Here is a 22,954-nt window from a genome sequence, read left to right on the forward strand (position 1 = left end):
GGAAGGAGGGGAAGTGAATGAAAGGACAGGACAAGCCCCGATCACCATGTCACTCTGGGAGGGAGACAGCAGCAACTAAGCTGTGCAAGGTTTTTTTTTTCCTTTTTCTTTTCCCCTTTCTTTTTCTTTCTTTTTCCCCTGTTTTCTTTTCCTTCTTTCTTTCTCTTTCTCTCTTTCTTTTTTTTCTTTTTATTTGGTTTTTCTTTAAGGTGAGAAAAGAGACAAACAGGAGACAGGAAGCTGATCTGCAAGGATTCGGAGTTATGCTGAAAGGACTTTGATTTTTTTTTTTTTCCTTTTACAAACGCTGGCAATTGACATCACTACAGACAGCCTGGTAGGGAACAAACTGCCTCATCCCAAGTGGACTCTGGCAGCTGGGGGAAGGCAGACAAGATCTGGGGAAGCTGTGTGGATTTTTCCCCCTACCGGTCCCCATCGCCTTTTTTTTTTTTTTTTGGTGTGTTTCTTTTTTATATTCTGGCTGTGTTGGAAGTAGCGAGTGGTGGAAAACAGGAATCTCGGAAGCCTCATCAGTCATCGGGACTGTCAGGAATAGTGGTTTAAGAGGAAGCTCGGCCTGGGGCACCATACCCTGTCATCCAGTTCCCTGCCTCGGAGATAAAGATTCCAGCTACATGGGCAAACGCCTGGATCAGCCACAAATGTACCCCCAGTACACTTACTACTATCCTCATTATCTCCAAACCAAGGTATGGCTCGACCCACAGTCTGGCAGCAGTGTGGGATCCTCCTGCACTTGGGATGGGAAATAGGCATGTGAATTATTCTTTAAGCCCCCGCCCCATCACTTCTTCCTGCTTCTTTGAAATTAGTAACATACCAATGGAGGTAATGAGGCAGTGGAGACTAGAAGAAGAAAGGAATTGTGGCTTTCTCTTTAAGGAGAGATAATAGTTTCACTGGAGTTCCTTTGTTGTCATTTGGCAGCATAAATGTTCCTGGTATCTGTAAAGTCCTTTGCAGATGGTCAGGGTTGTTAGAAAGGAGATCCTAACAGTGATAATCAGGCTAAAGAGTACAGTTTTCGGGGCTTTTCCAGAGAGCTGTTCTTTGTTTGTGACTCTAAGAGGGTTTTTCCCACTGGATAGGACACACCAGGGTGGGAGTAACTCAAACTTTTAATCGCTGAGTATAGAATAAAAGAAGGTTATGGAAGGTATAAGACAGTTAAGTAAAGTCTCTTGGAGTTTGTTCTGGTGTATTTTGTTAAAATTTGCCTTATGTTTTTTTATTTCATATAGTGGATGATCAGGATGCTAGAGACTGAATTGTGGAGGTTTACAATAGATGCTCTTGACTTTCAGGAGCTCTGTCTGTGCTGGCTGCCTTCAGAAGGCCCGGGTCGTGAAATGGGATGAAATGGAAGTGATGGTATTCGGACGTGCATTGGTTAAATACTTCAGGCTTTAGTGTGTGCTCAGGTGATCGTTAGGGGCCAGTGGCAAGCCCGTGGAACTGAGCAGTAGGCAGTGCCAGCTCTGAACTTTATCCTGCAGTTCACACATGAAGGGCTTTCAGGTGTGATATCACTGCTCCAATTTGTCAATTAAATTGGACTTGATCTGGGCAGGGGGGTGGGCGAGAAATGTCTGTAGAGTTCCCACCTTGAATGCATGGGTTATATTTCTTTACAGGTCATACTATTTTGTGCGGCATTAGCCAGACTCCACAGTCTTCTTAGGAGATAAATATGCCGAGAGTGCACAAGGCGTGCCTGAGTGATCTGGGCTGTCACCAGGACTGGTTGATGTGATTAGGCTTTAGTAATTCATGCTGTAGTTATCTCTCATTTATTCTGTCTCATCAAACAATGCCTATCTGTGAGCCAGACCAGGCTGCAGACTTTCAATATTATATTAAAGATGGTTGCTTTTTTTTTTCCTTTCTTTTTCCATCGCTCTATGATTTGCCCTGCCCCTCCAAGGTCGACTCACATTGCTTTTTGCCTTTGTGAGCATTTAGTTTGTGCTGCTGCTGCTTAAATAGACCAGCCCTTCTGCTCCAGTGCCTTGAGTTTTAACTCTTTGGGGATTGGGCGGAGAACAGTGCCTGCCTTCCTTGAGGAAATGGCAAAGCAAGGACAAGTCGAAAGGGGGAAATTTATGGCCATTTCTCATCCCCTGAAGAAACAAAAAACAACAAAATCAAGGGTTGCATGAAAAATATCGGACATTCCATCCCTTCTACTCATTTGGCTAAATTTTTCCAAATGTTTCAAAATTCACACTCTTCCCTTTGGTCCTTGTTTTCGACTGCTAGGCAGTATATTTAGAAAAGAAACTTTAGATCAAAATGAATGGAATAATTGCTTTTCTGCTTGAGATTTCTTTTAACCTATTCCTACCAGGAAGTAATGTCATGCACATTGTATTAAAGACACAGGGTGCTGGATGCGTCCCACTGGTGGAAAGTGTGTGTCTGACTGCAATAAAGGGGAAAGTGGAGTGGTGAGGAAGAGAGGAGAGACTGAAAAATACAGAGGGAGTTTTTTTAAAAAGCTGTTTTGGGGTCCTATGTAGTTTAGTGTTGTGTAGACAGGCGGCATCTGGATCTTGTTACTTTCAAGCTAGTCAAAGCCATCGACTTCTGGAACATTTTTAAAGAAGTGAGATCCATTAGGCGACCTAAGCTGATATTGGGGTAATCAGATCAGGGTGGTAGGGAATATAAGATCAGCTACTTCGGCTATCAGGGTAATTCCTATTGATTATTATGTTGTAAAATTTCTACAGTGCTGTGAGGTTGTCGAATGTTGTTACGGTGGCTCTGAAATGACAGACATTAGTAACATTCCTGGAAGCTGAGGATGTGAACACGTGCCCTATTTTGAAACTCGGTCACACAAGAAATGGGAGGAAGGGTCAATGTGCAGTTGTATTTTGAAAGGCGGAGACCTTCTGACAGCCTGAATACTATATAAAAAAAAAGTGTTGTCATGCCCCAGTATATCGTGAAAACCATGGGGTTATTTCAATATCACTCTTTGGCCTTTTTACACTTATATCTCAAAATATACCCTGTAATAATTTTGGAGGATCTACATTCTGCTTATATTTATTTTCGAGGTGAGGTGGATTCATATAATCCACTGTGTTCTAGACTTAGCATGTAGTTATAATCTTATTTTTTAAATCATAGCTATTTAAAATGATGCTGACATATAAAGAATACTTAGGGGTGATATAATTAGAAATCTACACTTGATAGTTATCCTCTGGTGATACCACTATCAACTGCCCTCTTAATTCAGGTGATTTCTTTTTTTTACTAACCCACAAAAGCTGTTTGTTGACATTCGTTTTGGGTGGAAAATCTTCAGGGGATTTTAAAGAACTATAATGTCTATTGTATTCATTCAGAAAAGGCAAAAGTACTGAACCTTCTCATTCTACTTAAGTATGTGTGTCAGATACAGTTGCTATTTTCTCATGATAAAACAAAGTGAAAATGAGATTTGGAAATAAACGCAAATGTTTTTCAAGTGTAATTAAAGTTTTAAAAAAGCTTGGGACACTCTCCCCTGCCTTCTCCGTTCCTCTCACTTTCCATTACATTAAAGGCAGTCTCTTAACTTTGTTGCCTAAACATTTTTAAAATAGAAATAAGATATTTACGTTTTTGTCCCTTTGAATGATTTTTCCAGAGGCTTAAAATGTTTTGTTAGAAAAATCCACTTGTAAGTTCTATAAAATGGAAACTCAGTGGCTGACTTGTAGCTATACCTTGTAGCAACATTGTCAAATATGCTTACTCTGCCAGACCTCACATTAAAAGTTGCCATTTGTTAATTTTCCTTTTGATCAATTTTTTTCCTACCAAGAGGAGCAATTTCAAAAAGCGAGTGTTGCTTTTGATTAAGAAGTAATGAAGATATCTTGGTGACATTTCATGATATTTAAATAAGAGACATAACTGGATTAAACGGCATGACTTTCATTTAAAGAAATTTGCTGTTGGGAATCCACCCAGAATAATCAGCAGGTTTTAGAGAAAGGGAATAAAAAAATTGTTCATTAGCTTAGTGATAATTTACATAATGATGTTTGATTGAGTTGTAACCTAATATTTCTCAAGAATTTTGTCTCCGCCCATTCAAAGCAACTGACCTGTTGCTTTTGCATTTTGAGATCCAGGATAAGAATTTCAGTCTGATTTTGAGGGTTTTTTTTGGGGGGGGGTGTGTTCTTGGAAAAGCAAACTAGTTAAACTAGAAAAGCTAAAAAGAGTAAAAACATGGTCACAACCTGGTGAATTGCTGTTTTGCAGAGGAGAAATGCTATTTCTCTCCTATATCTGTGATATTTTGGAAAACTTTAATTATCTTTATAAAAACTTTAAAATTCGTCAAAGCACACTCAGCAAACTTGTCTGTCTTCCTACCAGTTCACTATGTTTCTACCCATCCCAGGACACAGTTTCTAATCGTATTGCTCTTACATCAGTCTAGTGCATCCCCATCTGCTACCCAGGAAGATCTCGAAGCAAAGGCTTCAGACTCTGGGACCCTGTCAGAGCTTCTCTGGCTGGTGATACTCAGATTGTGTTCAGAGCCTGGTGCGAAGTTGGGGTCAGGTGTAGGGAGTGATTCATCAAGAGCACACTGATTTCAGGCTGAATTTCCAACCATCTGCAGCCTGGACTGCCGCCCCTCTCTAAAAGTCTCGCTGGAGCACAGTGGATTGTGCCATAAAAAGAGTAAAACACTTGAGAACAGTAGGGCTGAGGAGAAGCAAATGAAGACAGACACTCCTGGGGGCAAAGGCTGTTCTTAAAGATGTGAATGTACAGATCCTTCAAAAACAAAACAACCCTTTAACACACTTCTTGCACATGAAAATGTAGAAAATCTTGCCGAGGGAGGGAATGAGTTTAGAATTTCCTTAGTACTTCCTGCCCAGATTTGCATTGATAGCCAGAGTTGGTAACTTGCCAGTTTCAGAACAGCCTTGAAAACTCCCAAGTTCTATTTTCCTTTGAAGGGCTGAAACATACAAAACTGGTTTTCTAAAAATCTTTCAGCAATTGAAATTTTAGGTGCCATTCCAAATATTTCTTTCACTTCTGGGTGTAATACGATAGCTATGAAACTACGATAAATCTTGTTTTTCTCATTTTAGAATGTATACAATTTTAATTGTGTTTGATTAGAGAAAAGCAGAAACAAGGGGCCACCCTTCCTTTTTAGTTGTTTTTCTTCCTTCTTCCACCCCCCTAAATCTTCACTGACATCGCCTTATCATTTCTGTAATGTACTTATTGTTTTCACAGCACTGAGTTTAGCACCTACTGAAAAGGAGTAGAAATGTTAAGAGGTTCAGATTTTTTCTCCAGGATAATTCCAAACTTCAGCAAAACACCATGTATATTTCTTTTAACAGTATCTTTGTAACACATTTTTCTTTCACTTTCTCTCACTTTGGAGAAAGAGTAACAGAATGATAACTTGAGATTAATTTCATGAAGTAATAAAATCAATTTGAGCGTTGGAGGTTGGGGCAATTTGCAGGAAAGGAGGCAAACGAAGAGAAGGGAGGATGAGTTCATTCTAGGTCTTTCTGGCTCCAAGAATTCTGGAATGCTTCATTTTTGCACTAATACGATTTTTACACAATTCTTTCTGACATTATCAGTCTTTTTGGCAGAGAAAGGGCTCCGTCACCATTATGCTTACGCCAAATTCTAAGAAAACCACTCTTTCCCTTAAAAAAAATCTTTTTAGTGTTGGACTTCTTATTCAGGGTAAATGGTTGATGTTTATCCAAAAATTGGCCTCGAGTACTACATTAAAATTGTGTTTTGTAACAGTCTCATAAGCCACAGCTGCATGTGATTAAATAGTGTAATATCAAAAGCATGTGAGAATAGACATTTTTATGCTATAGCTGTTGCACAGCAAGGGCTGCAGATGGACCTGAAGGGAGACCAAGAGCAAAAATATATTCATGTGTGGCTGAGGATATATTTTGTTTTTTTTCCCAGTAGTTGGAAAAATGCTGAACTATTTCGGACAGGATTAAAAAAAATACATTCTTAAAATGAAGATAGAATTGTAATACTGATTTTTATTTCATTTTGTTGTTTTTTTCAAAATTACTTATTTACTTGTTTTATTGATATTCAAAGACAGTTGTCTCCATTCTCCCCCCCATCTCTGCCACCACTCCCAACCTTGATCCTGCCCACTTTGCTTTTGTCCTTGTTCCTTTATACACGCTCCTTGATGACTGAAGTGCCATTTAATTAGAAAACACATAGTTACTGAATGGGTCTGAAACCAATGCAAGTACAAAGATTGGAATTATTCCCATGGAACACACATTTAAAGAGCAAAAGCAAATTTTTCATTTCTCGTTGAAAATTATAGAAGTTTTTTTCCCTGGCGTTTGCTACTTTCTGTGGAACTATTGTAAGAAAACATTCAGACCATGTATCCCTAACGAGAAAAGTGATAGATAATAAAAATCAGGAACTTAAAGCAAAATAGGAAAGCTTAGTTAATGTGCTGATTTGCAGTATGATATTTTTTGAAGATATTTGAAAATATAATTATTATTTTTATGAAAACTGCTGTTTTTTGTTTTATGGCCAGTGTTAAAAATACGTAGTTGCACCAGGAGACACAGCTTTTGCTTCTATTTATTTGGCAAGGTTATCATAGTAAAGAGGTTACTATTTCTCATGAGATGTTTTAACTGCCATTTCTTAAAATAATATTTATTCATGAAATCTATAATCTTTAGTTTTTTACAGATTGTAAACCTATAGACTAATATATACGAATGAAAAATACTAATAAAATTTTGTCAATAAGTCCTTGTCTTTAGTGTCTTGAAAAAACCTGTGGAATTGACTATTAATTTTTAGATTTTAGGCACTAAAAAGCAGTTTTTTGAAAAAAAGAGGGGTGGGCAGAAGTAAGTTGGAGCTTGTTTGTGTTTTTAATTTTTCCTTTTCATGTTGATACTGACAGAAAATTCATTCATATTTAAAATGTTTGTTTTTCCATGCAGATTTATTAGTGGGGCAATGTTTACCATGTGGAATATCTGGATAAAGTTTTGTAATTTAGAGCATCAATCTCTAGTAGACATGAATTTCAAGAGTATGGATACTAAATGACTAGATGCGGCTCTGTTTTCCTTTGGGGAAGCTCTCTGATTGGTGTGTTGACAAAGTGGTTTCTAGTCCGGTTCTCTAAGCTCTGTTCCAGGCTTCACATTTGTGACTCTCACTTGGAGACAGAGGAGCCGGCTTTGATATATTAGCGGTGTAGGGAAATGACCTTCATTTTGTGCCACTGATGAGTTTTTGTTCGGGTCCCCAATGCTTTTTACAGAGCAGATCAGATACTGCTTTGTCGACTCTGGTGATCTGACAAATTTTACAGTCTGTATCCTTCCCCCATCTAAATCTGGTGCACCCAGAGAAACACATCCGTCACCTAAGAGTGGGTGCAGGACAGCTCCCAGGGGTGGGACCCGAAAACAGGCATCGTTTAATCATTATCGTCGCTGATAGTGTTGCGGTGTTAAGTTTTCTCTTTGAGTCGGTAATGTTAGGGCCTCCCCCAAAATTTATAATGGCAGTGCGATGCTTAACTTTCTCTCTACAGATGGTATAATTGCTGAATATGCATATGCTTGGCTAAGCCAGTTGAGATAATAAAGGAAACAGGTTTGTCTCATTAAGATCCTGACAATCCTAGTTTTATGAATGAATCTAGGACTTATGTAAATATGGAAATACAATTGATCGATGAGATGCTGTTTTAACTGGAGTCTGCAAAACCTTCAAATTCCTGGATTTCTTTATAGTAGCCTTTAAAGCATGGGAAAGAAATGCTATAGTAATTATGGTATATGATATTGTACGAAGAAAAATACTAACTTCTACAGGGCATGTACACAAGATTCCTCTTATTCTTGCTGGGTACCATTCTGGTTCTCCCCAACACCCCTGTTAGCAGAATTAATGAAAGTGAACAGAACCTGGAATTTGGCTGTTATGAATCATAAACAAATAGAAAAAAACAGGCCATATACACAGCCAAAGCAACTATGATAATGACCTTTCCTGTTGTGTGAAAAGTATAATGGAAGAAAAATAAATCTTAGGATATTCTAATTATTAGTAGTAATCATTTTAGTAACTGATTTTTAACTGGTTTTAAAATTAATTTTTGTATCATTATTTTGTAGGGTTAAGCAATTAGTAGATATGGCACTTAATATGGTAGAAGCAAATGCTCTTTTGGTTATCTGCTTCTAGGATAGTTTTCAAGATGAATATGGATCAGGCCTAGCACTTAATGATGATTTTTGAGTAGTCTTTCTATTTTTATCTAGTATACTGCTGTCTATTTATCTTAGTTAATTTGCTGATTGATGACAATTTAATGAAAAGGAAAATGGAAAACAGGATGCTAACTATCTGATTTTCTGGAACTGGTTAAGATAGCTTAAAAGCTTTTCGTATTTATGCAAGTTATATTTGAAGCTCTTACCGATGTCTGTTAACTCTCATGTTGCCTCTTTTAAAATGTATCATTCACTTACATTGAATGGTGGTGCCCTGGAGATAATGCTAAGGTAGCCTAAAATTCAAGCAAATATACTTTTGAACTCCCCCATACTTTTGAGTAAATGAACTATTTGAAGAAATGTGTGCAAAGCTTGGAATAAAATTTCAGAGATTGTTTTCCAGGATACTATACACACACACACACACACACACACACACATGCAAACCATATAATAGTATGTTTGATTTTTTTTGTAAGAGATGAGAAAAACACTTAGTTTTTGACTAGTACTAATCCCTCAGAGGATTTTGGCAGCTTCCGGATTCAACCCTGGCTTTCATCCCCTAGGTCTCTCGTCCTTGTCAGGCACACCACATCATACTGTACTTTTAGACATAAGAATGTTGTGTTTTAATCAAAGGTAGGCAGGGAATTTTGAAAACAATAAAACTTGGATAGTCTTTCTCACTTTATCCCAAAAAGTTAACCAATGCCTTTGGATTTTATTATTTAACTGTTAAGACAATTTGACTTCATGTTAGTGATGGGAAGTGTTCCTTTTCTGGCTTGTTCTTATATTTAACATTGTTGATAAGCTTAAAAATGATAAGAAAGGATTCAGAAGGAATAGATCAATGAACATGGAAGGGTTTCTCCCCAATTTTAGTGACTTCCTTTAAGGATGGGAGAAGTGAGCGGTCATGATTGAAGCCTTTCTATTTTTTGGGTACTCTTAGAGGCCTCCATCCTGCCTTCCAACCAGACTGTTAAAGTGCACTCAGATTTCACATATCAAATTAGATTTTTTGCACTAAAATATTGAAAGAGTTTTTATAATTTTGCTGCCAAACTCTCTGAGTGCAAGTAAATTCATTTATGTGTACCTGTACATTTGGGGCTGTCATCTTGCATATAGGTTCTTGCAAAGTGAAAAAACATACAATCTACAGGTCCTCTTGAGGCACAAAGAAAGGTTATCAGGGAACTTAGTATAACAATGAGTAGAGTTGACAGTGCATTATGTTTTGTAGGTATGCAAACGAATGTTTATTAATTTGTGGTTCACGGTTTTCATTTTAGTTTGGAGGCAATGTATTTTTCTCATCTCATCCCTGTTTCTGTGAAACCCTGAAGCAGTCAGAGAGCCTAAAAAGCTGGCTATCTCTCTACCTATTGTGGCCTTTTGGCCTTCCACATATCTCTGTATTTTAGTAATACCAAATTTCCGGGGCGGAGCATGTGGTAGCACAGCAGAGCATATCGGAAAATGTCATTAACATTCTTTGGCTAAACTATGTCGAAAGCAGACACATTGGATTGACCTTTGGCAGCGAAAGCAACTGAGAGTTCCCAATCTGAGTGCCAGGTTCACAGAGTTTTTTTCATTGTGCAACTGTTGGAATTGTTTACCAATTGGAAAGAAAAAGAGGTTGAGTGTAACAGGTGTTTCCCTGGGCTCCCAGCTTGGGGTGCAAGCAGCAGGCAAATCAGTGGCACAGTATTTATTTTATGGACTAATCTTTCTAAATCCTTCTGTCTCTCAGTTGGGCCATGGGTTTATTACATGTGTTAAAACTGCTACCTCCACCTGATCCTCAGTGTCTGTGTTGTTCACCAGGGATGACTTCTTTTGGTATCCAGGGGTCTTCCTCAGTCCTACAGACTCTGTGTGCCTTTTTAAGGGCACATGTCTGCATATATATGTGCACTTGAACCAGACTCACCATTACTCTCGGAGTATTTGGGCATCTGGAACATACTACTTTCCAGCCGTAAGCCAAGCATGATGGCTTATTCATTTTCATTGTTATCCTAGTTAATCAAGAAATTCAGGACCCTGTGCCCAAAGCACGGTCATCTCCTCGGATCTTAATCAAGGAGTTTTCTCTGACTCTCTAGCTCCATGCCCAGCTCATATCTAAAAATTCACTCCCCCCCTCATTTTAGAAGGAGCTCATAATCACCCCATATTTTGATTCTCCATCTAATTGCCCAGTTTTTCCTCACAACCCTTTAGCCAGATTTCAGTGAATTTCATCCACAGGTTCAATGCATCATCTTTAACTTCTATCTTTTATACATGAAACATATACACACACTCACACACATGTACACATCTGGAAATTTCAGTGGCTCTGATCGTCTCAAAGGTTAAAAGACCACAGAGATGTACGGAAGGGCAAAGTGGCCTTAAGGAGACATATACCTGATCATTTCAGTTTTAATGCAATTATTTTTCCTGGTAATTGATATCAAAAGAGAGAGTCTCACCAAAATAAGGGTGACTAATGATTTTTACTTATTTCCAAAAGTGTAGAAGCTTTACGTGATTGAAAATATATTGATAATATATTATGCAAGTTAGATATTTAGTCTTTTTCCTGTTATTCTTCATAACATCCTTTAGAAATATTGATAGATTGATTCTAAGCCTCCCCTTATAATCTCACAATAATTGTTTATACTGTTCAGGTTCTGATGATCCTCAAACTTTTAGTGATGAGCTTGTCAATAGCATGGTGGGTAAAATAATACAGTTTCACAATTTTAATTAGCAAGTGATTTGTGAGAAGCACCCCAAAAGATATAGCAAAGAGAAAAGGTAAAAAGGTTATCAAGCTCTTAATCTACTTTTGAAGGAAGCTGAGGGTATCAGGTCTTAATCTACTTTTGAAAATTTCTGGAATTTGAATTTGACTTTTTGTTTTTCTTTCCAATGCAAAGGTTAAAAGCTGTTTGGCAAGGAATAGATAGTTCACAGATTGAAGACCTGTCATTGGGAAAAAGTGTACCGTGAATATAAAACTTGATATGGACGGAGGCATTCTATAGTGGAAGCTTTTGGTGTCTTGTGGAAAGGAATCAGTGGTTACAAGGACAGGGTAGTGCTTTGTCATGTTTCGTCACGTGCTGGAGCACTTAAGTCACTCCAGCACTTGTTTTCTTCGTTCTGGTTTACCCATCCCTAGTTCTTAGGGAGCATCGGACAAGGGCATCATGATGCTTTTCACTGGAAATGGCAGTGTTATTCAGAGTGTCTTTGGAATCAAATTTTGATACGTATTTTGAAATTTCTGTATATGAAAGGTCCACATAAAATTCATGTATGCTCAAAAATATAATCCTAAGTGAAGCTATATTGTTCTGTGTAGAAAGGATCTAGCTTTGGAAAAGGAAAACCAATGGCATAAGTTATAAAACCAGCAAAGCTGTATTGGCCGGAGAAGCAAACAGTGCAAAGTACTACCTTGACTGCACGGATGCCCGAGGGCTACTATTGTGCCTAGGGACCCATGAGGCCATGGAATTGAGAATATGTGTGCAGTTGTCGTTAATGCTCTGAACTTTCAGTACATGCATACATGAGAGTGTGGGACATCGTGAAAGAGATTTAGATTTCAACATGGTCATTGAGAACTTTAAGTCAATAGAGGTCCAAGAAAGTGAGCTATTGATGTTGTTATTTATGGCCCATCTGTTTTACCAGGTTCATGTTACACTCTGCCCTTATTTCATTGAGAATGGCTGTTTGAAGTGACCTTGCTTTTCCACTGCATCTTCTCTATCTTCCTGCCTTTCCCAGACTGTCCTTCCTGGGGAACTAATTCTTTTATGTGTCACAGTTTCTATTCCCCTTCTTCTTTCTTGTTCATTCCCCTTTCTCCTGTCCTCAAGTTTTCTTCTATGAATTTTACTTCTTCTTCTCCTTGCCTTTAGCTCCTGAACCTCTGCTTCCTCTTTTTTGTTCTGAGATTTCAGCCCCCTCTTTATGTTTTAGTTATTGCTTTTTACTCTTTCATTTCTTTACAAGGTAAAGAGAGATTGGGTTTCAACTTTCTCCTCTTTTTTGGTGTTGTCATGTTTTTTTTTTTGGCTCTTTGAACATACTTTACTCATCAGGATTGTATTGGTATCAGGGTTATTCTGTAAATCCCCTGAAGGCCTATGCCTTAGGGTCTTCATTTTTAATGCCCTGCAGTATCCAGTGGAATGCCTGGTGCAGACTGAGTGCATAATGAAAGGATTTCTCAATGCATAATCTCTTTTGTTCTATGTCCCTGATGCATTACTACATCAATAAACTCAATGGTTTTGAAACTCCAGTTGTTTAAGGTCACCTTCACCTCAGCGATGCTTTATGTCAGAAGTCATTTGGTGTATCTTTCTTTACAGGTACAAATTGATGCAATATCTCTGTCTCACCTTCGCCCTTCAACCCCTGAAATAAGCGGGCTACTGGGCTAGGTACTTTAGGACTGTTGGCTGGAGTCGGGTTACATCTCTAGCTAATGGGATACACTATGATAGCAGAAGGTGAGCCAAATCAGAAACTGCAATAGAATGAGGAGAGGAAAGGAAAGAGCAGAAAAGAAAAACTGCCACAGTGTTGCATTCCAAGATACTGGCAAGAGCTCAGGAAAGCATGCCAACTCAGGGAGGGACAGAAGTGGATTTCAAAGACAGTCTAAGTAGCTAGTATTTGGAACTTGGGGATGAGAGTAAGCAAGTAGGTCAGGGCTGAATGGCAGTGGTAGTGGTTTGGAGGCCATTCCTGAGCAATTGCCAAGAATATCAGCTTGTATATGTGGCTTCCTTTCTTGGGTTGGCAGAGAGCTGGGCATATAAGGAAGTGAACTTAGTTTAAGGAGCTAGGAGATGGGTTGAGTTAGACCCACTGTTTGTCTATTTTTCTTATTCAAAATCTAAGATCTTGAGTGGCATAGTAATATGTAATCTACCTATGCCATGTAACGGTACACAGCAATACTAACATGGAATTTATGAACTCAAAATCTTGAAAAACACCTTCAAGTTCATGTGAGAATGGCAAAATTTCTACTTCAGAAAGATAATTCTATACAGTTTCCCTGTACAATTAACTAAGCAGGTATAAAGATATGTCTAAAGTAATTATAGATGATAAAAGATGGAATTCTGATGTTAACTTCAAAGTCTTTCTCACTAAGGAATGTATGAAAACAGTAACTCAGTTGTGGCTAAGGAAACACACTGTGTTTTTGGTTTGGGTGCCTCTTGATTTTTCCAAGTTGTAATGATTCTTTTATGTTTGTTCCCTTATGTTTGCATCGTTTTTTCTAACATGTTCTTTTTTTTTGCATCTAAGTTCTTCTTACCATTTGTAGAAAATACAATTTATATATGTAATTCCACAACATTTATTAAATTTTTCTACTGCAGAGTAACCCGTAGTTATTGTATGTAGTAAAACAATTCAAGATATATAATGAATATACTGAAGATATATATTGGATACATATTGAATATGAAAATATTCATAATCTTCTTGAGCACACCCCATCATTGTGTCAAGATCTTTCATAAATATCAATATTAATACAAAATCATGTGTCTTGTTGCATTTTTTATGCTCATGCGAATATACAATCAGACCTATGGCGTATGAGATCATACTAAATAGGTTATTTTGCTCCTTTATTCAATGAAAGGGATACTTTGTGAATTCTCAGCAGAACTTTAGACATATATGTTTGTATTTTTATTGCCAGAGGAATTGTTTCTAGTGTCTTTGCACCATGTTTTATGCAAGCATTGCCTGTGGATGGGCATGGATTGTTTTTGCCATTGTTTTCCATTATAAATAATGCTATAATGTATGCACACTGTACTCATTTCAATATTGAAAATTGAATCAATCATATTCTAAGCAGGTTTGCTTCTTTTTAAATGCTGGAAAAATGCCTTGCTGAGGTTCTTATTACATAAGGGTTGACATCTCTGCTTGGGTTCCTAACTGAAAGATTCAGTGTCTGGCTGGATTCACTTGCATCTTCATGTTTTGGTTCTAAGGGCAGTAGTCTGCTACTTCTGAGGTCTGAGCTGAAAGGGAGGCACTCATATCTGGCCAAAGCAGAAAAGTCTCATTTCCATTGTGACACCGTCTTTGGGATCCCAATAGATGTTTGGGGTCTGTGGTGCCCCCATGTCATTGCTTCTCACCCATTTTATGGGGGGGCACTGATGTCCCAGTGGCTTTCCTTTGTCACTTCATATTCCAAGTTGAAAGAGCAACAACAGTCAAGGACAGCTTTAAGATGCCCAAATCTTCCTAATTGTTTGGAATCACACTGAGGTATTATTTTGTCCTAGGTTAAAAATTTTGTCCCAAGGGTTTGGGCAGCAGACTTTTTCTTTTTCCATTATTATCTTGGGAATACCAAAAACGTGTGTTTTGTGAAAGCTCTCATCTGTTGAACTTGGTTGGCACTATCTGACCATAGGGGCAAACATTAACTGAGCTGAACAGAGGGACTCTCTAAAACCCAATGGACCTAGGTAAAATCTGAGTGTATTTCTTTTTTTCTCCATGCTTATCTTGTTCCTCACTATCCATATCAGTTTTAATTAAAATTGAAACACAGAAATGAAAAAAACAAAAGTTTACCTACAGAAGATGTTAGGCCATACAGACACAGAAACGTTTATTGGCTAAGATCTGTCTAGAAGACAGTAGATCATCAAGGCTCAGCAGTTCGCTCTTTGTATAAGAAAAATTAGACCAACGGCACATAATTCTAACAACACTTAATTGTCTTTTATACATTCACATTCTGTAGAACTTACTCACATTTTTCAGAGTTTGATGGCTGTGTTCCATGGCCTTCTTTGGTAATTCAGGGAGTTTCCCTAAACATGAACTTGCGAGGATATATATATATTTTTTACTTTGATGTGTGTGAAATGGGACAGGGGTCTTAGCGCAACACACCACAGTGCAACTGAGCATTTTCTTTCTCCACAACCACACTGCTTACCATTCCCCCATGCTTGAACATCAACAGTGTGTTACACACCACAAATATTTCATATAAGTAGAATCACGTAACTGATGAATTAATTTAAAAATACTGTGTATGCTATCATGGTGGTCCCACTTTTCCTCACTTTGCCCCCCTCCACCCAGCACCTCCAACAGGCAATCCCCACACTGTTGTCCATGTCCATGGGTCATGTCTATGTGTTCTCCGACTAAAAGAAGGTAAGTAGAATTATTTTAACAAAGTTAGGCAAAGGAATTTAAAAATCAGAAATGAAAACAGCCCTTTGGCTAGGTACAAGGACACTGAGTATGCTAAGATTGGTGGTTGGAGGCACAATTTTTTTATTGTAGAACTTGCTTTGAAACCACTTCCCCAGGGTTTCCTCACCTTTTTACATTTCAGTTTCCTGCCATTTCTTCCCGCCCAAGAATATTTAGTTATTTGATCAGAATATCTTGACAGTCAATATTAGTTGAGTACTAATGTTCTACAAAGAATGCCAATATATTAACACATATTATGATGATAAAGTATAAATAAGAACCATCCAACTCCAGGAGATTGTTGTTCGTGATAATGGTAAGGAGACAGTGACTGAAGGGCCTGCAATAGACTTAATTCAGTAATATGATAGAGCACCAATCCTCATGATCATGTAGATCAATGCTATTCATTGAAACATTTTTCTGAGCTTCCATTATGTTTCCCTGGTATCCATCTCTGCAATCAGCTAGACTGAAATCATGTACAGCACTTTGCTCTCAATATTTCTTATCCTCCTACATGCATTTTTTATCATTTTGTTTTGGAAAGCAATGCAAGTCTGCCTCAGCATTCCATAGAACTCTCACCTTGCAGGCCAACGGGGACTCTATTGGGAAATTGTCTGGGTTACATTGTTATATTTCACTGTGCTTGCACTTTCCTCATTTAAGTTCCTAGGATGCCTTTTGCCCCCTAAAGTAGCTAAATTAGAGGAGGTAAGGAGTGCCGCCCTTGCAGCCAGGTCACGGTCAACACTGTTTTGCGTGAGGCCAGCACTGGCTGTGGGTGTGGTGTTGGGTTTTAACTAAATAATTTTCCAGACTATTTATTGGGGTGATGAAGGAATTAAGTTTTGTTTTGTTTTCTCCGGCTTACATGGAGCTTTCAAATATCTCTCAGACTTGCTCACATGTAGCATTATTATACTTTAATGTTACCCCTCAGTTAAAGTTCTTCCAATTGCAGCAGCTACTCTCACCAAACCCTTCATCCTCAAAGCACAAGAGTCAACTCGAATGTCTTCGAGCTGTGTAAGCCTCAGTACTTACCCAGCATAGAGTAGGTACTTAATAAATACCGACTGGTGACACAGAAGCTGCTGTTTTATATCCTCAGCTTTAATAACACTTCCTGATAAATACCCTTTAGGCAGGGAACCAGTATTTCTTCCCTTTGTTACCTGCTATTGGCTCTAAGGAACAGAATACTCACCTCCTTCTTTGTACATTTCTTAGTCCGTACAGCAATGGCTTGAATGTAGTTGGTACTAAACAATGTCTATGGAGTGAAGGGTTCATAGCTTGCTCTCTAAACATCCTTTCGTTGACTTTATACACTTCAGAAAAATTTAATGAAACCTATTTCACACTTCCCTTTGCTTATTTTATTGTTTTATGGATACCCTTTTAATTTCAAAATAGTATTTCACTTTCAATTTCAAAGATACAAATAAGTAGGAGAAATACATAGGCAAAATTCACTCAGGGTGTTTGACATTTTCTTTTTCCTGTTGTGCAATTGCTTTCTTCTTGCTTATGTACATGTTTACTGTGACGCCAACAGTGACTTAACAAGAAAACAGGTGTCAGAGAGCATTGCCTTTTCCCATAGAGTTGTATGTGTTCGTCTGGAGACATTTTGGGAAATAAGAAATAAGGTTTTTCAGTGTTTGTGCACTATTGAATTATAATACCTTTTAAGCCAGTGGGTGCTTATTTATAGCATATTTTGTGGTAATTAAGAGGAGATTTTGGAACTTGGAATTTTAAAATGTATGAATCAATGCATCTTTTGGGGGTCTCCCTGAGGTCAGCACTGAGTGGTGTAAACAAGACTGAAAGAGGTTATCCCGTGATTCTGGGTCTTCAGAAGTTGGTAATTTACTTGAGGAAGCAGAGATGACACATGGAACAAAGCAGGGCAATTAAATGCTATGTTGTGTGACATTGACTTGAAGGGAGGAGAAGGGTCGAAGGCTGTTTGGGCAAGAAGAAAAGAGCCTTTGGTCATTGTTGAGGCAGACAAAAGGACTGGGCATCTTGGTTAAGTTGGGGAGAATGGGAGGATATTCCTGCTGGAATAAGAGGAGAAGCAGATCACAGGCCTAAAGACGGAATTATGCCGAGACAGGATCTAGAGAAGACAGACTTAGCGGAACCAGAGAACCAGAGGGAATCGGTTGGAGATCCAGAGTGCGGCAACTACTGAAAGGCCTTAAGAGGTCAGGAAAGAAAAAAGCGAGTAATTGTTTAATCTTTGCGCAGGGAGTGGTTTTCTAAGCTTCATTCCAAAGGCATAAACCATAAATGAGGACAATGACTGAAAATGTTTTATTGTTCTTATGCAATTCCCATATTTCGACTGAAGGATTATTTATAAATCTTCATCTAGCAAAACTCAACCATAATGTAAACTAAAAACCAAATAAATTCTTATGAAAAGGAGGATTTTCAGCATAACATTACAAAAGTTTAAAACTGGAGATATAAAAATATGCTCCTAGTCCAAGTAGGAAAAGAAAAAAAGGAAGCCACTCCAATAATAATAGGGACAAAAATGTAAAAGGTAGAAGGAGCACTAGCTAACAAGCACTTGAACGCATATCACTAATAATCAAAGAAAGAACAGTGAGATATTATTTTCATCTGCTCGATTTTTAAAATAAACATTTCCTAATGACTAGATGAGATTGAAGGAGAGGGAAACAGCCACTCCCACACGATGTTCGTGTGCAGAATGCTAGCAGGTAGGCAGAGTTTGTGTTCAGTTTGAAAGAAGGTTATGAAACTTTAAAAATATCTATGCCTTTTTATACACCATGTTCAATGCTAGAGATATCTGCTAAGAGGTTTAAGTATGTATGCACAAGGGTGCTGATTACAGCACTGCTTTTTAATAGAGAAGATTGTAAGTAATCTGAAGTTCCATCAATAGAGAGTAGATCCAATAAAGGTTTTCATATCTTTACAAAGAACTACAATGCAGCCATGAAATCAATGAATGCAGATACATTGACTAGGGAAACTGACATATCCTAAGGTTAGAAAAAGCTATAAAGCAGTGCTATAATATGATTCTTAATGTGTCTTTAAAAATCTGTGTATGTGTGTGTTCATGCTTATGTTCATGTTTGTTACTAGAAACATATAGGAAAGTTTTTGTCTGGGTTTTTGGAATCATACATACTTTTAGATGCTTTTGAGTATGAACTGATGATCATTGCAAATAATTAACACTGGAAGTGAAGTTCTTTCCAAAAAATAATAATAACAGGTTAAGAGGAAGCAAGCAAACAGATGAGGACCTTGATGCAATTAGTAGAAGAATCCCATTATAGGCTGTTTAAATGAGAGAGAGGAAAATACACAAGAAAGGAGCCCCTTGCTTTGATTACTTGTATTCCACAAGATGCAATGGAGCAGAAAGGCAAGATTTAGGACGTCAAGCTTAACCTGGGTGAGTGATAGGGAAACAAAATGTGTAGGGCCAGAGAAGCCAGTGTGGGGTAGCACACCGGGACTGGAGATAGGCACCTGAGGATGATCTGAACCTGGCAGTGATTCATTTCCCAACATGGCAACTTTGAGGTGACAATGGGATGCCAGATGATGTGGTTTAAGGCAAAATGGAAGAAAGAGCTGAAACAAACTCTGAATCCAATGGCAGAAATAGGAACTTAGATATCATCTCCATCGAGGTGCCAATTGAGTGCTAAGTGTGGACAAGATTGTCTAAATGTAGGACAAAGGAATGACCGTAGAGGATGGTTAAGACAGCTTTGTTCTTCTCCTATCTTATCTGTGCCATATGTTTGGTTTGAGATTGTGCTTAACACGATGAGGCTCTTTTCAATGTTAAGAAGAGAATTTGTTACTAGTAAGAGTATTCGAGTGATACACCTCACTCAACACTTGGCTAGAAGAAACTTAACCCATCTTAACGTCTGAAATTTTATTTTCCAGGTTTAAATTGTACCCTTATGTGCAGTTGTCCTCTGCTGTTCCCTTCCTATTTGATGGCAATGAGTCTTGTATTACAGTGGTTCTTTTGTGTGGAATGAGTTTTGAAGTTTTATTTAAAAAGAATGAGACAGATGGATATGTTTCATTTGTTGGTAAGCTTGTTTAAATGATTGTTTTTTCTTTATGTATTATTTGTTTGATCAACCAGTTATTTTGTATGGGTTTTTTTCCCTCAAGTTGTATTGTAGGGCACTGATTTTCAAACTTGAGCACAGTAAAGAATTCCCTAGAGAATTCTCTGTGCTAAGACATTGATATACTTGTTTGTGTTTTGAGATTCTGACTCAGTAGGTTTGGGGTGGGGCCCGAGGCATATTTCTCATGTCCTCCGAAGTGATGCTGATGCTGCTGGTCTGCACACTGGGGCATGAATAATTCTGTTCTGGGAAACATTAGGTGGAAGCCATTTGCATTTTCATGGAGCCTCTGTAAACAAAGAAAGATGTGTCCAACTGCATCACCAAAGACTCTTGGAGAGTTATGGGTGATGGCTCCTTCTGGTTATTGTCATGTACTATTTAACCATTTATCCAGATTTTAATTTGGTTATATTTAAATAATTGAAATTGTTTTTTGTGGCTTTATGCTTCTTGACATCAGTGTCTTCAGACTTTCACGATATAGTTAGAAAGAGATTTCAAGAGGAGCACAGTGAGTTGTACCCAGGATCTTGGCAAAAAATAAAAATTAATTTGCTTTCTGAAACTTAGAAATAACTGACTTTATCAGTATATGCCGGCAAACAGTATTTTCCAGAAGCATATGAATATCTAGTTTAATCAGTGATTTGCCAAGCTATCTAAGGAAAGAGTATATCAGATGTGGGTCCAAGGGAAAGGAACTTTGAATGCTGAAAGTCAAACATTCTTGCCAATAGAAGAGGGGTAACTGCTGTGTGATGAGGGTGCTTCGTCATGTCTCAGCCTGGTCTGGGGGTAACAATTCCTTTTGTCTATTTGCATGTTTTATTTTTTAATTGCATTTTATCAGCAAGCTGCCTATGTTTTGATTTCTCCAAAATGTGAACAACTGAGGATAAGGCTCTCTGTTGTCTTTTGATAAATTGGCCACCTTGTTTACACATCAGTATCATGTGAATTGACTTAGGTTGAGTCTGTCTCCAGGATTCTGCTCAGCTCACCATGTGCTGAGTAAGTCCAGCTCATGAATCTGCAGAGTTAGGGAAATGACACAGACCACCGAGACAGCCAACACCCATGCCTGAATGGAGACTCATCTGTTTTTCTGAGAACTTTACCTACTGTTCGCTTGTTTACACACTAGAAAACAGAACTAGAAAATTTTATAAAACTGAAGGGAATTTAGAAATCATCGGGGCCAGAACTTTCACTGTGAAGTTGAGCCATACCCTTCCATTGGAATCTGACTATCTCTTGAACCTGGCAATTGACATGACTCAAAAGGCTAAGTTCACTGTTCAGAAATATTCCACAGCCTGGTGGGGGTTTTTCTACTTTGTGATATCTTCCTCTGAAGTGTGGTGCTTGACCCTGGCTTCAGATGCTAATGCCAGAGTGAGAATCCATCAAACCGTAACCCCTAGGCCCCTTCTTTGGTTTAATTTAAGAAGTCCATATCTGCGTTATAAAACTTGTCTGTTTTGCTTAACTTTAAAAATGAACTTCTCTTTCATTGAATTTCTCTTTTTAACCTTTTAGCACGGGGTGACAATTCTTGATAAAAACCTCAAAGAATAAATCCTGTTGACATGAACATATTCTTAACATATCAGAGGGAAAATGTGCATCGGAACACCAAATGAGGTTGAATGGATTTCGGACTTATTGTCCTAGGACCATACATTTGAAAACATGCGTTCAAATACTCATTAATTTATAAAGGGAAATACAAAACCTTTTTCAAATAAAGAACTCTTAATATTTATTTGTTTTTATGTATTATCTGTTATAATGGGAAAAAGCAATCGTAAAATTTTGACCCTAATCATTTCCTATTATTTTGGGTTTCACATTTTCTATTCTAAAAGAGTTGGCTGCCAGGATGAGGGATAATACATGCAGCTTACCTGATATATGGTCCTTGGAACCTACCTGAGTATTGGTAGTTATTCTTCAGAAGAATATTTAGAATGGATGGCAAGACTAAGCGAAGATGGATTTAAACACATTCTGAGAATATATCTGGATTCTCTACTTTTTAGCCCTTCCTCTGCCTTCTTCATCTTGTTCACAGTGGGATCCACTGAGATCGCTGTCCTGCAGACAAAGACCCGTCCCAATTGTGACTCATGTAAACAGGCTATTACAGCTCGAACCTTACTGCCTCAAAGATCCCAGAAATAAGTCACCCACCCAACTATATGTGGTAGAGTCATCACAGGTGCTGGTGGTGCCCATCACTGCCCACAAGGCCACCTCTAGGTATCCATGTTGCTCTTTGGTTTTGTGGAATATACTTCTCTCTTAACCCTTGCTCACTATCTAGTCAGTTCCTCCATCGGATATACCGTCTTCCTAGTGTTCTATGCTATTTTATGGTGAAGCCCTGGAGCCTAGTAATGGTCATATCTACCTTCTTCCTTCTAACTGAAGTCTAATCTACTGCTACACCCCGGTGACCTGAGCACTACCCTGCTCCACTCCCCAAATACCCACATATAGCTCTTCACTGACTGGGCTTTTTGGCCTTGCCACCACATTAGTGTACAGCCTCAGTGACTGCTTCTTGAACCATTATCTAAGTCTGACCTTTAGAAACTGCCCTTACTACCAACCACATGTATGGCCCCGGCCCAACTCTATGACCTCATCTCCTACCATGCTCTTCCTTACCCTCTCACATTCCAGCTGCAATGGGCTTCTTTTTGTTGTTCTGACATGTCAGGATCTTGGCAAGAGCTGTTTCCTTTGCCTTGATTCCCCTCCTCACACTGCTCAGTGTTAGCATAAATAGTTTCTTCTGGTCTTTCAAACCCCAGTTTAAATGCTTTTGCTGAGCACCCCCTTTAAAAGCAGTCCCCAGTCAAGCTCCGTTGCTGACTATATTTCAACCGTCTGTAATGCACGCAGCTCTTATTATTACTGGATTTTTTTCTTGTATTTTCTTATTTTCTTACTAAATGCCTTCCCCTTTGAATATAACCCTACAAGAACAGAGATCTGGTCTCATTCATTGCTGTAACCCAAGAGCCTAAAACAATGGTTGGCACATTGTAGGTGGTCAATAAGGATTTGTTAAGTACCCAGCTACCCCTCAGGTTTATTTTTGTATCTGCCAAGATCATGCTTTCTTTGTCTTTGGCTGCAATAGTGAACCTAGTTACCTCAGATACACTAGCCAGA

General features: G+C 38.3%; 1 protein-coding gene across 7 annotated transcripts in view; it reads left to right on the plus strand.

Moving 5' to 3' along the window:
* Positions 1–204: 204 nt before the first annotated feature.
* RBMS3 (RNA binding motif single stranded interacting protein 3) overlaps positions 205–22,954 on the plus strand; it is a 624,147-nt gene continuing 601,397 nt past the window's right edge. For all 7 annotated transcript variants that reach the window (XM_037132737.2, XM_037132981.2, XM_037133054.2 and 4 more), the window contains exon 1: positions 205–713. In XM_037132737.2, the coding sequence (XP_036988632.1) occupies positions 639–713 (75 nt within the window). In that variant the 5' untranslated portion in view covers positions 205–638. The remainder of the gene's footprint in view (positions 714–22,954) is intronic.

This window comes from Artibeus jamaicensis, unplaced genomic scaffold (genome assembly GCF_021234435.1).
Source record: "Artibeus jamaicensis isolate MK-2021 breed Jamaican fruit bat unplaced genomic scaffold, CSHL_Jam_final contig_519, whole genome shotgun sequence".
NCBI classification, from domain to species: Eukaryota; Metazoa; Chordata; class Mammalia; order Chiroptera; family Phyllostomidae; genus Artibeus; species Artibeus jamaicensis.